Source organism: Heterodontus francisci, chromosome 8 (genome assembly GCF_036365525.1).
Source record: "Heterodontus francisci isolate sHetFra1 chromosome 8, sHetFra1.hap1, whole genome shotgun sequence".
Lineage (NCBI taxonomy): Eukaryota > Metazoa > Chordata > Chondrichthyes > Heterodontiformes > Heterodontidae > Heterodontus > Heterodontus francisci.
The window spans coordinates 64,208,372-64,220,813 of NC_090378.1; the positions used below are offsets into that span (position 1 = coordinate 64,208,372).

A 12,442-nucleotide genomic window follows, 5' to 3' on the forward strand; every position below is an offset into this window, starting at 1 on the left:
GTACAGCTCCGTAGGTGCTGGCAGCCCTCTGGTACCTTGCCTAAGTGGCCATTCTTCAGAGGTAAGCCTAGTCAGTGAATGTTGACAGGCTATTTTATCATAGGAAGCATCGCAGCTGAGTCTGATCATGTCCTTACATGATGTTCATACACAGATACTTTGCAGAAGGGTTCAGTGCACAACAATCAGCAATAGAAACCCTGAGGCCAACTGTAGTGCCCAACTGCACCATGGTCTGACAGTTATGTACTCATCACAGACCAGCGATCAAATATGACGCATTCTGGCCTGCATGGCTCAGAAGCAGGTAATATGTTTACCCAATTACTCATTAGGATTGAACTACATTGGTTTGTGTTGAGCTATATTTATTTTATTTTAACTATTGGGTGGCTGGCCAGTGGAGCATGCACTCAATCCCTGTGGTCCGTTTCAAGGGCTGAGCCACATTAACATGCTGCCAACAAGATACACATCTCAAGCTGGTGTCTCACTGTAGGCGCAATATCAGACAGCCTGGAATCCGACTTGGCTATCAGGAAAGTAGATCCAGGTGGGGGGAAAGGAGAGGGGGAAGGGAGCCTGGAGTCATAGTGGCCCAGCAGCAAAGGCCCATATTATTCTTGTGGAGCCCAAAGGAGTAGTTCTCCTCCTCCTGACCCCACAAAAATAATATTGGCACTTACCTTTTTGGGACGTCTTCCTTCTGGCCAGCCTACTGTGCAAGCCATCTGACATGCTTCTAAATTACATCAATGTCCTATGTATATCATGAGACCCCGACTTACTTAGATTAATGAGGCTTCTGTCTGATTCCTTGTGGGAGCCTGGGCCACCCACCAGAAGACCTGAGGTAAAATGGCAGCAGAGCGTGAAATGTGCTGATAAATTAACCATCTTAATGTTAACTCCATTGGGCAGAGGAAGTTAAATTGCTCTTTAAAGGCTTTTAATAGTTATAAAGTACTGCTAAGCTTCAGTATGCATTAGAAATGACAAAGCATTGCTCCCAGTGTAAAGCATGAATAAACATGCATGCAGGTTGGAATTGGAACTACAGCATTACAGGCCCAATCCTGCTCCTTGCAGTGTGTGCCCAACATAGAATCAAAGAAACCTACAGCACAAAAGGAGGCCATTTGGCCCATTGTGCCTGTGTCATTTTAAATTTGTTTTTGAAGTGTGACATATGATTGAATTTCACTATCAGAAAATAAAAATGTATCAATGAGGGAACGTCATTTCACCCAATTTAATTAATTTTGACAAATAGGCCCTTTTGCAAAAATTGATCTGATTATATAAAAGAAATTCTATTGCAAACCTATACCCATTTACTCATCGGGAGATCAAAAATTGGTCCAATTACATTTCTTACACTTCAATAAAGGTAGTAAAGTCACAGCACAGAAACAGGCCCTTCAGCCCACCAAGTCTGTGCCGACAATCAACCACCCATTTTTATACTAATACTACATTAATCCCATATTCCCTACCTTCCCTCAATTCTCCTACCACCTACCTATACTTGGGGCAATTTACAATGGCCAATTTACCTATCAACCTGCAAGTCTTTGGCTGTGGGAGAAAACCAGAGTACCTGGCGGAAACCCACATGGTCACAGGGAGAACTTGCAAACTCCGCACAGGCAGTACCCAGAACCAAACCTAGGCCACTGGAGCTGTGAGGCTGCAGTGCTAACCACTGCACCACTGTGCGTATTTACTGCTATAGCTAACAATCTGTTTCTAAAGTTGATAACATTAAACATATATACATTAGGGTAAGTTCAGTGATCCTTGCTACATGGCAATGCAGGGTGAAGTTTGGTGTACAGCACTGTAGTACAAATTGTCCAGCCCATGCTCCTTTCATGTGATCATCCCCAGCACAACTGTGTGAATAATAAATTTAATTTATTATTCCAAGCACTAGGGTCCAGCATTTCCTCGAAGCTACTCGCATTTCACCTCTGTTACTTCAATGCAAACTCCATTTACGCATATAATCACTGTTTACGCCACACTTCTAAAGGAGTCATGGTGGTGGGGTGGAAGTGACTCCAAGGAAATTCCAGGCCTGTGTTTAGCGTGTGGTTGACTAATTTTATGATTATGCTTTCTGGCTTTTCTAAGCCTGTCCTCAACTGACATCCACACAAACACTTTTTCTAACAGGGGTCACTGAATGGTAGTCAGGAATTGGAACCCTTTCTTATTTTTCTATCCCTTGGTCTTGGGGCAGAAGACAATTGAAGCAACTTGTTTTGTTGTCTGCCATGACGTAGGAATAAATACTTGCACTTAAATAGCAACTTTCATGACCTCAGAGCATCCCAAAGATGTTCACAACCAATGAAGTACTTCTGAAGTGTAGTCACTGTTGTAATGTAGGAAATACAGCAGCTAATTTGCACAAGGCAAGGTCACACAAACAACAAGAAGACAAATGACCAGATAATCCATTTTAGCAAAATTACTTGAGCGATGAATATTGATCTGGACACCATGGAAGATTTTCCCTACTCTTTTTTTAATATTGACATCAGATCTTTAACTTCCACCTGAGAAGGCAGAGGGGTCCTCAGTTTAATGACTCATCCAAAAGATGGCACCCCTGACAGTGCAGCACTCCATTATTACTGCACCAGCCATTGAGCCTAGATTTTGTGCTCAAGTCTTCAGATTGGGCCTTGAACTCATAAGCTTCTGTCTCAGGTGAAAATGCTACCACTAAACCACAGCTGACATTTTTACATCAGTTAACCTAGCACAGACCAAGGATAATACAAGGATGAGACTTTTCTGGTTTGAATGGCTCAGCTCAACACTGACCAGAGCCTTTGCCAACAGAGTAATTAGAAACACATAAGAAAAATAAGAATATCCCTAATGTAAGTATGAGTCCTCCAATATCTCAGGAGATTTGGAGGGGTAGTACTGGAGTTCAGCAAATCAACTACAAATCTTGGCAGCTCCCAGAATTAGTAGAAGGATTGGTAAATTTAGTATACCTACATCCCTAATTAAAATAAATCAGTTACAAAAGAATTGTGATTAAAGGGTATAATTGCCTCAGTGGGGAGTCTTGGTGATAAGCTTAGTTCCTGAGCCAGCTTATTGCAGCCCACGTTGAAAATAACACCAACTTACTGCCAAATCTTTCTGTAGGAGATGCATGAACTTTCACTGTAGCCTTACTTTCATTTTTGTTCAGGCTGCCAGTCCAAATAATTTTGTAGTACTGGATGTGCTAGGTGCCACAATGGCATCATGTACAGGGTCTGTTTTCAAACACTGCGTTATTATTTTGTAAAAGACTTGATCACAACAATGCCCTTTAATTGCTATTTAAACTTTATGCATGACTTTGAGCAAAGACTTGTGCCTCACAAAGTGAAGGAGCTTATTTAACACCTATGCATTCAAAAACTCACAGAAACATTTTGGATAGTACTTGTACTAACTAATGTTAACTTAACTATATTACATTGTTATGATTTCTTAAACTAAAATATTTTTCTTTCAAACTAAACTGAATAAAAAAACAAGTACTGGTCTGTTTCTTCATTTTCATAGTAATAAATAATGACTCATTCATTTTTATCAACTTTTACACTGCTTTTTACAATTTTGATCTTTTAGTGTATTTGAGTTGATTCTTCTTAAAGCAGGACTCTCCACCTCCTTCAAAGGTGCTGGCACCTTAAAAATTGCATTATATTGGCCTGGAGATATACCAAGCAGGAAAATATTCTGGCACTGAGCAACCTTGTAAATTTTGCAAATTTAAAAATAAAAGTTAGGATTTTATAGCATTCGGAATCTTTTTCACAATTCTTTGCAAAAAATTGTCACGCTGATGTACTTCATCTTCATAAAAGGTGCGAGATTAAATATGACGTTGGTACCGAGCTATTTTGCAACTATTTGTGCATTTTTTAAAAACATGATATTATTTTAGCATTTATGAGTTGTCATGCCGATGATGATGGGTGTAATACAGCATTACCTTTAATGCTCGGTGCTCCCAGTCAGTCGGACATGTTGCCTGGGCAACGGCCATGGCAACTGGATTAGAGCCTGGGGCTGTCTGCTGCCTCTTTCGCTCTGTCTCCACACACACGCATTTTACATCAGTTCGTCGCTGGATGATGTGGCAGCCGCTGGAGAATAAAGAGCTCGCACTTTAGAGTCAGGCAGCGCCAAAGCAAAACTACGTCCGCTTGGCAAAGAGAGAGACAGAGAAGGAAGCGGGGGAAAGGGTTTGGTGTGAGAAGGGGACAGAAGCGATGGACACCATGCAAGATGCTTCTCCTTGCGCCTCAGGCCAGTGGCTGGCGGCTCTGCTGCTGAGTCTCTGCTGCTTGTTGCCCACTTGCCTCCCGGCAGCTCAGAGCGTGGATTTCCCCTGGCCAGCTGTGGACAACATCATAGTGCGACAGGGAGACACGGCCATCCTCAGGTAGGGGCTGCAACAACAACAACCTGTGACAGGCATCGTGCGGAGGAAAAAATGTTATTTACACACTTTGGCAGCTTGATTTCTCTCTGGCAGAGGGAAGAAAAAAAAGCTGCGTTTTGGATGTTGTGGTGGGCGGATGTTTAAGTTGCACATGGTTGACCAATCTGTTGTATTCTCTTGTTGCGCCGCTGTTTGTTTTCATAGTTCCCAGAGGATATAGTTTGAAAATAAATTATGTACACACACACACAGTAGGAACTGGTTCGTACCCTGCATTCCACTGCATTGTGCGACAATTTTACATCCCATATTGCACCCCCATGGTTTTCCCTTGTAAGAATTAAAACCATCGCAATTTTACTCGCGCCTGTGGCATTCCTGAGTTATACATCTTTTGAACCTGATCCTTGAATGAAAATGGAATGAGAAAATACTGTCAATGATGCAATCAATTGTACTTATTTGCAGTGGTACTATAACAGTACGAAGCTTTAATAGTTAACCTAAAAGAGTTGTATTTGAATTTAGTCAGACTTCATTTTGCCACACCCTTTTATTTGCCACCCCACCTACAGCCAAAAATATGAACAAAACAAATGTCATACTATTAATTCTCATTATTCCGACACTGCCCATCACTGTCTCCAAAGCAGAAATGTGAAATTACCTTTTATTTTCTTCTCTATATAATGCATTGCTGATAACTTCAGAAGTACATACTGTGCTGTACTTATGCACCTTCAAAAGAAATTTGCACATTATGTTGATGCCAGATGTAGCAAAGAATGGAAAAGGTTGATTTTAAATGTACCTTTCTGTGTTGTTAATCTTGTTACACCTCAACTAACAGTGCAATAAGGTCTGACCGATTAACAATACATCATACCTTAAAAGCATGACAGCTTTTACCTTTTTAAAAGTTTCACATCATTCTTTATCCTAATAATCAAAACAAAGTGGGACTAAATGTTAAAATGTTTAATTGTACGGTATATATCATAATTATCAGCAGGCTGAAGGTTAGCAGGAGAAAATGTGAACCTGGAGCACTGAGTACAAATCCTAGTTTTTTGAATTTCTGAACATTCACTGATTGAATTTTATCAGCACTTTTGGTTGGGGTGCTTGATTGAGCATTTAAGAATGGAATCCACAGGCAAAGATAATTGACAGGACCAGTTTAGCACTGGAGTAGTGCACCTCCTTTTGGCCAATCACAGGGTGGCATTGACATCTTTCTATGGCGAGATTATCTCACCACCTCAAATGAGGGGGGAAGTGCAGCAATGCTGTACACTTAATAGGGAAAGCAGAGTAGGGGAAGTTCCACTTGGTCTCTTACATGAACTGTATTTAAAGAATCTATTGAGCACCAATAACTATGATATAATAGATATTAATTGCATAAAATTTACTTAAAATGCTACCTTCTCTGTCATGTCAAAAATTTGACTGCGTTCTGTTTTGATTTGTTTTCTATTCCCTCATGGTATTACTGTATGATGCTCTTAGCCGCACCCTTATCAGGCACAATAACACCATTTTTACTATTTGGCTGACCACATGCAACAATATTTCATATTCCTAGGTGGAGCCCACTAACAATACAGTAAGAAACTATTTAAGACAATCTAAAAATATTAGTTTGAGGCTGCAGTTGCATTCTGTAACTAGATTACAATTTACAAGGTTGATTTGAGTTTCAAAGTTTGAGTTTATAAACTTCTAAGTAAGTATAATTCATCAGTTTTGACAAGTAAAACAGCAATACCTTGTTTTTATATAGCGCCCCTTTCACATAAAAAATGTTCCAAGGCATGTCACAGGTGTAAGGACAAAGCAGATACTGGAACAATTCTTTTATCTTGGGATGTGAACATTGCTGGCTAGGCCCGCATTTATTGCCTATCCCTAATTGCCCTTGAGAAGCTGGGGGTGAGTTGCCTTCTTGAACCACTGCAGTTCATGTGGTGTAGGTACACCCACAGTTCTGTTAGGGAGGGAGTTCCAGGATTCTGACCCAGCGACAGTGAAGGAAGGGTGATATAGTCCCAAGTCAGAATGGTGTGTGGCTTGGAGGGGAACTTGCAGGTGGTGGTGTTCCCATGCGCCTGCTGCCCTTGTTCTTCAAGGTGGTAGAGGTTGCAGTTTTGGCAGGTGCTGTCAAAAGAGCCTTGGCGAGTTGCTGCAGTGCATCTTGTAGATGGCAGAAACTGCTACCACTGTGCATCAGTGATGGTGGGAGTGAATGTTTAAGATGGTGGATGGGGTGCTAATTAAGGCAAGTATTCCATTACACTCCTAACTTGTGCTTTGTAGACAATGGACAGCCTTTGGGAGACAGGAGGTGAGTTATTCACTGCAGAATTCCCAGCTTCTGACCTGCTGTTGTAGCTGTTATATGGCTGGTCAGGTTAAATTTCTGATCAATGGTAACCCCAGGATGTTGATGCTGGGGGATTCAGTGATGGTAATGCTGTTGAATGTCAAGGGGAGATGGTTAGATTCTCTCTTGTTGGAGATGATCATAGCCTGGCACTTGTATGGCGTAAATGTTACTTGCCACTTATCAGCCCAAGCCTGAATGTTGTCCAAGTCTTGCTGCATGTGGGCATAGACTGCTTCTGTATCTGAGGAGTTGTGAATGGTACTAAACACTGTGCAATCATCAGTGAACATCCCCACTTCTGACCTTATGTTGGAGGGAAGGTTATTGATGAAGTAGCTGAAAATGGTCAGGCTTAGGACACTACCCTGAGGAACTCCTGCATCGATGTCCTGGGGCTGAGATGATTGGCCTCCAACAATCACAACCATATTCTGTTGTGTGAGCTATGACTCCAACCAGTGGAGAGCTTTCCTCCTGATTCCCATTGATTTCAATTTTGTGAGGCTCCTTGATGCCACACTTGATATCAAAGGTCTCATCTCACCTCCTGAATTCAGCTCTTTTGTTCAAGTTTGGACCCAGTCTGTAATGAGGTCTGAGTGGCCCTGGCAGAACCCAAACTGAGCATCAGTTAGTAGGTTGTTGCTGAGTAAGTGCTGCTTGATGGCACTGTTAACAACATCTTCCATCACTTCGCTGATTGAGAGTAGACTGATGGGGTGGGAATTGTCCTGCTTTTTGTGTACAGGGCAAACCTGGGAAATTTTCTACATTGTCAGATAGATGCCAGTGGTGTAGCTGTGCTGGAACAGCTTGGCGAAGGGCGTGGCTAGTTCTGGAGCACAACTACACTACTACAGCTGGGATGTTGTCAGGGCCCATGGCCTTTTCTGTATCCAGTGCTTTCAGTTGTTTCTTGATATCACTTGGAGTGAATCGAATTGTCTGAAGATTAGCATCTGTGATGGTGGGGACTTTAGGAGGAGGCCGAGATAGATCATCCATTCGGCACTTCTGGCTGAAGATGGTTCCAAATGCTTCAGCCGTGCATTCTGCACTGACATGCTGGACTTCACCATCATTGAGGATGGTGAACCAGAGGGGGACTAACATCCTTGCTGGCTGAACCAGAGGGGGACTAACATCCTTGCTGGCTGAACCAGAGGGAGCCTAACTTCCTTTCTGGTGAGTTTGCTAGTGCTGTTGGGAGGAGTTTAAACTAATTTGGCAGGGGGAGGGGACGTAGACTCCTAGCAGAATAGGGACACAGCTAAGCACAGGAAAGCAAACAAGTCAGAGGGAATACAGCGAAAGTAAGTTTCAAGGGAGTAAGACCAGGATGGAAGGCCTCTACTTTAATGCCAGGAATATTGCAGGTAAAACGGATGAGTTAAGGGCAATGATTGACATGTGGAATTGTGATATAGGAGCCATCACGGAGACATGGTTGAGGGAGGGGCAGGATTGGCAGCTCAATATCCCAGGATATAGAATCTTCAGGCGAGACAGAGGAGGGGGTAAAAGAGGAGGCGGCATTGCAATATTAGTTAAGGAGTCAGTTACCGCAGTAAGGAGAGATGATATCTTGGAGGGGGCATCAAATCTAGCTTTATTGGTAGAGTTTAGGAATAAAAAAGGGACAGCCACATTGCTAGGTGTTTATGATAGATCCCCAGATAGTCAGCAGGAAATTGAGGAGCAAATATGTGTGCAATTTGCAGAGGTGTGTAAAAATAATAGGGTAATTATATTAGGTGATTTCAACTTTCCTAACATTAATTGGGATAGTCATCGTGTTAAGGGCTTAGATGGAGTGGAGTTCTTAATGTATACAGGAGAACTTTTTAGCTCAATATGTAGAGGATCCAACAAGGGAGGGTGCAGTGCTGGACTTAATTCTGGGGAATGAAGCCGGACAGGTGATTGATGTATTGGTGGGGGTGCATTTTGGTGATAGCGACCATAACATGGTACAATTTAAGCTTGTTATGGAGAAAGAAATAGACAAGTTGCAAAAAAAGGTTTTGGATTGGGGGAGAGTGAATTTTAGTAAAATAAGTCAGGATCTGGCCAAGGTAGACTGGAAAGAGTTATTTGTTGGGAAATCTACAGAAGAGCAGTGGGGGGCATTCAGAAAGGAAATGGGGAGGGTACAGGCCCAACATGTTCCCTCTAGGGTAATAGGTAGGAGCAACAAGCCCAGAGAACCATGGATGACCAGAAACATTCAGGGTATGATGAGAAGGAAAAGAGAGGCTTTTAGCAAATACAAGGAGAGCAAATCAATGGAAGCATTAGTGGAATGCAGAAAGTGTAGGATGGAGCTTAAGAAAGCAATTAGGAGAGCAAAGAGGGGATATGAGAAAGCTCTGGCTGGTAACAGTAGGGAAAATCCCCAGATATTCTATAAGTATATCAATGGGATGAGGATAACCAGGAAAAGAGTAGGACCCATTAGGGACCAAGGGGGAAAATTGTGGGTGGAGCCAGAGGACATTGGTAGGGTGTTGAATGAATACTTCACATCTGTCTTCACCCAAGAGAATGAGGATGTTTATATGGAACTTAGAGAGAGAGACTGTGAGGTTCTTGAGCAAATTGTCATAGGGAGTGACAAGGTATTGGAGGTTTTGGAAGGCTTAAAAGTGGACTGATCTCGAGGTCCAGATGATTCGTGTCCCAGGATGCTGTGGGAGGCGAGGGTGGAGATTGCAGGGGCTCTGACCCTAATTTTTAATTCCTCTCTGGCCACAGAGGAGGTGCCAGAGGACCGGAGAACAGCAAATGTGGTCCCACTATTTAAGAAAGGTTGTAGAGATAAGCCAGGGAACTACAGACCATTGAGTCTCATGTCAGTGGTAGGGAAACTATTGGAGAAAATTCTGAAGGAGAGAATCTATCTCCACTTGGAGAGGCAAAATTTGATTAGGAATAGTCAGCATGGCTTTGTCAGAGGGAGGTCATGCTTAACAAATTTGATTGAATTTTTTGAGCATGTGACCAGGTGTGTAGATGAGGGTAGTGCAGTTGATATAGTTTACATGGATTTCAGCAAAGCCTTTGACAAGGTCCCACATGGGAGACTTATCAAGAAAGCAAATGCACATGGGATACAAGGTAACTTGAAAAGGTGGATTCAAAACTAGCTTAGCTGTAGGAGACAGAGAGTGATGACAGACGGCTGTTTTAGTGACTGGAAGCCAGTGTCCAGTGGCGTACCACAGGGATCTGTGCAGGGTCCCCTATTGTTTGTCATTTATATAAACGACATAGATGACTATGTGGGGGGTAGGATCAGTAAGGTCACGGATGACACAAAGATTGGCCGAGTGGTTAACAGTGAGGTGGAGTGTCTTAGGTTACAGGAAGAAACAGACGGGATGGTCAAATGGGCAGAAAAGTGGCAGATGGAATTTAACGCTGAAAAGTGTGAGGTGATACACTTTGGAAGGAGTAATGTGACGGAAGTATTCAATGAATGGCCTGACACTGGGAAGTTCTGAGGAACAAAGGGACCTTGGCGTGTTTGTCCGTAGATCTCTGAAGGCAGAAGGACAGGTTAATCGGGTGGTGAAAAAGGCATATGGGACACTTGCCTTTATCAATCGAGGCATAGATTACAAAAGCAGGGAGGTCATGTTGTAGTTGTACAGAACTTTGGTAAGGCCACAGCTGGAGTACTGTGTGCAATTCTGGTCACCACATTATAGGAAGGATGTGATTGCACTGGAGGGGGTGCAGAGACGATTCACCAGGATGTTGCCTGGGATGGAACATTTAAGCTATGAAGAGAGGTTGGATAGGCTTGGTTGTTTTCGCTGGAGCAGAGAAGACTGAGGGGTGACCTGATCGAGGTGTACAAGATTATGAGGGGCATGGACAGGGTGGATAGGGAGCAGCTGTTCCCCTTAGTTGAAGGGTCAGTTACGAGGGGTCACAAGTTTAAGTTGAGGGGCGGGAGGTTTAAGGGGGACTTGAGGAAGAACCTTTTTACCCAGAGGGTGGTGACGGTCTGGAATGCCCTGCCTGGGAGTGTGGTAGATGCAGGTTGCCTCACATCCTTTAAAAAGTACCTGGATGAGCACTTGGCACGTCATAACATTCAAGGCTATGGGCCAAGTGCTGGCAAATGGGATTAGGTAGACAGGTCAGGTGTTTTAATGCATTGGTGCAGACTTGATGGGCTGAAGGGCCTCTTCTGCACTGTATTATTCTGTGATTCTGTGAACCATGGATGACCAGAAACATACAGGGTAGGATGGGGATGTTTTTGGAACCTCCTCCTCTGTTTAGTTGTTTAATTGTCTGCCACCATTCACAACTGCATGTCGTAGGACTGCGGAACTTTGAGCTGATCTGTTGGTTGTTGGAACACTTAACTCTGTCCATAGCGTGCTGCTTTCGCTGTTTAACATGCATGTAGTCCTGTGTTGTAGCTTCACCAGGTTGGCACCTCATTTTTAGGTATGCCTGCTGCTCCTACTGGCATGCTCTCCTGCACTTTTCATTTAAGAAGATATTAGAAGGAACAACCAAAAGCCTAGTCAAAGGCTAGGTTTTAAGGAGGGCTTTGAAGGGTGAGAGAAATGTGAATAGGTGAGGAGGTTTAGGGAGGGAATTTCAGTGTAAGGGGCCTAGGAAGCTGAAGTGGAGCTAATAATGTTGTGATGAGTGTGCTCAAGAAGCCAGAATTAGAGAAAGGGAAAGTTCAGGGAAAGAGATTGTAATGTTGGAGGGAATTTCAAAGACAAAGAAAAATAGAGGCCATGGAGGGATTTAAATGAGAACTTTAAATTTGAAGCATTGGGGTACCAGGAGCTATATAGATCAGTAAGTACAGGGGCAATGGATGAGCAGGATCTGGGGCTGCATTTTGTTGTGTGGGCCAAAAAGGTGGGAATCCTGCCTCGGCCATTTGGAGCCACCCTGGCGTGGTTCTATGGTGCCAGACCAATTAATGATCTGGCACTGGCGTATTGCTGTGTCCAAGAGCTGCCGGCCAATCAGAGGGGCGGCAGCTCAATAGTATCGGCAACGTCACTAGGAGCAGTGGTCACTGCCGGTACTGCACCAGGGCTTGGAACCAGGCCCAGTGCTGGAACGCCAGACCTGAGGTAAGTGAGGCGAGGTCGCCGAGGCTAGTCTGGCAGGCCCCGGCGATGGGGGAGTGGGGGAGGATGGGCGTTCAATACAGGGGAGGGAGTCCAGGGAGGTGGGTTGTTTGCGGTCGGAAGCCACAGTTCCTCCACAGAGGAAGGGCTCCCCCCAAGCCAACAGGCAGGTCGCCTTGTTTTACTGGGCCTCCTCCCACTTGGAGGAGGCCCCTCCCCACCGATGGCTTAATGTCAGCGGATGGGCAAAGAGGCCCTTAAGTGGCTGTTAATAGGCCTCTTAAGGGCCTCTATTGGCTTCTGGGCAGGAAGGCCATCTTTGGAGCCTACTCCATGGTCCCCTTCCCCTGGACTTCATGTCACCCGCCAAACCCCCCTCGCTGAGGCTTTCTGGATTCTGAACCCGGTGCCCCAGCGACTCCATCTCACTTACCTGAGGTTTGGGGCTCCAGCCCTGGGCCTGGATCCAAGGCCTCA

General features: G+C 44.0%; 1 protein-coding gene across 3 annotated transcripts in view; it reads left to right on the forward strand.

Moving 5' to 3' along the window:
- The first annotated feature begins 4,123 nt into the window (after positions 1-4,123).
- Positions 4,124-12,442, forward strand: part of negr1 (neuronal growth regulator 1) — a 751,054-nt gene continuing 742,735 nt past the window's right edge. For all 3 annotated transcript variants that reach the window (XR_010975514.1, XM_068037244.1, XM_068037246.1), the window contains exon 1: positions 4,124-4,465. Coding sequence is in view for 2 of the 3 variants with exons in the window: in XM_068037244.1 (XP_067893345.1) it covers positions 4,293-4,465 (173 nt within the window). In the remaining variant the exon portion in view is untranslated. The remainder of the gene's footprint in view (positions 4,466-12,442) is intronic.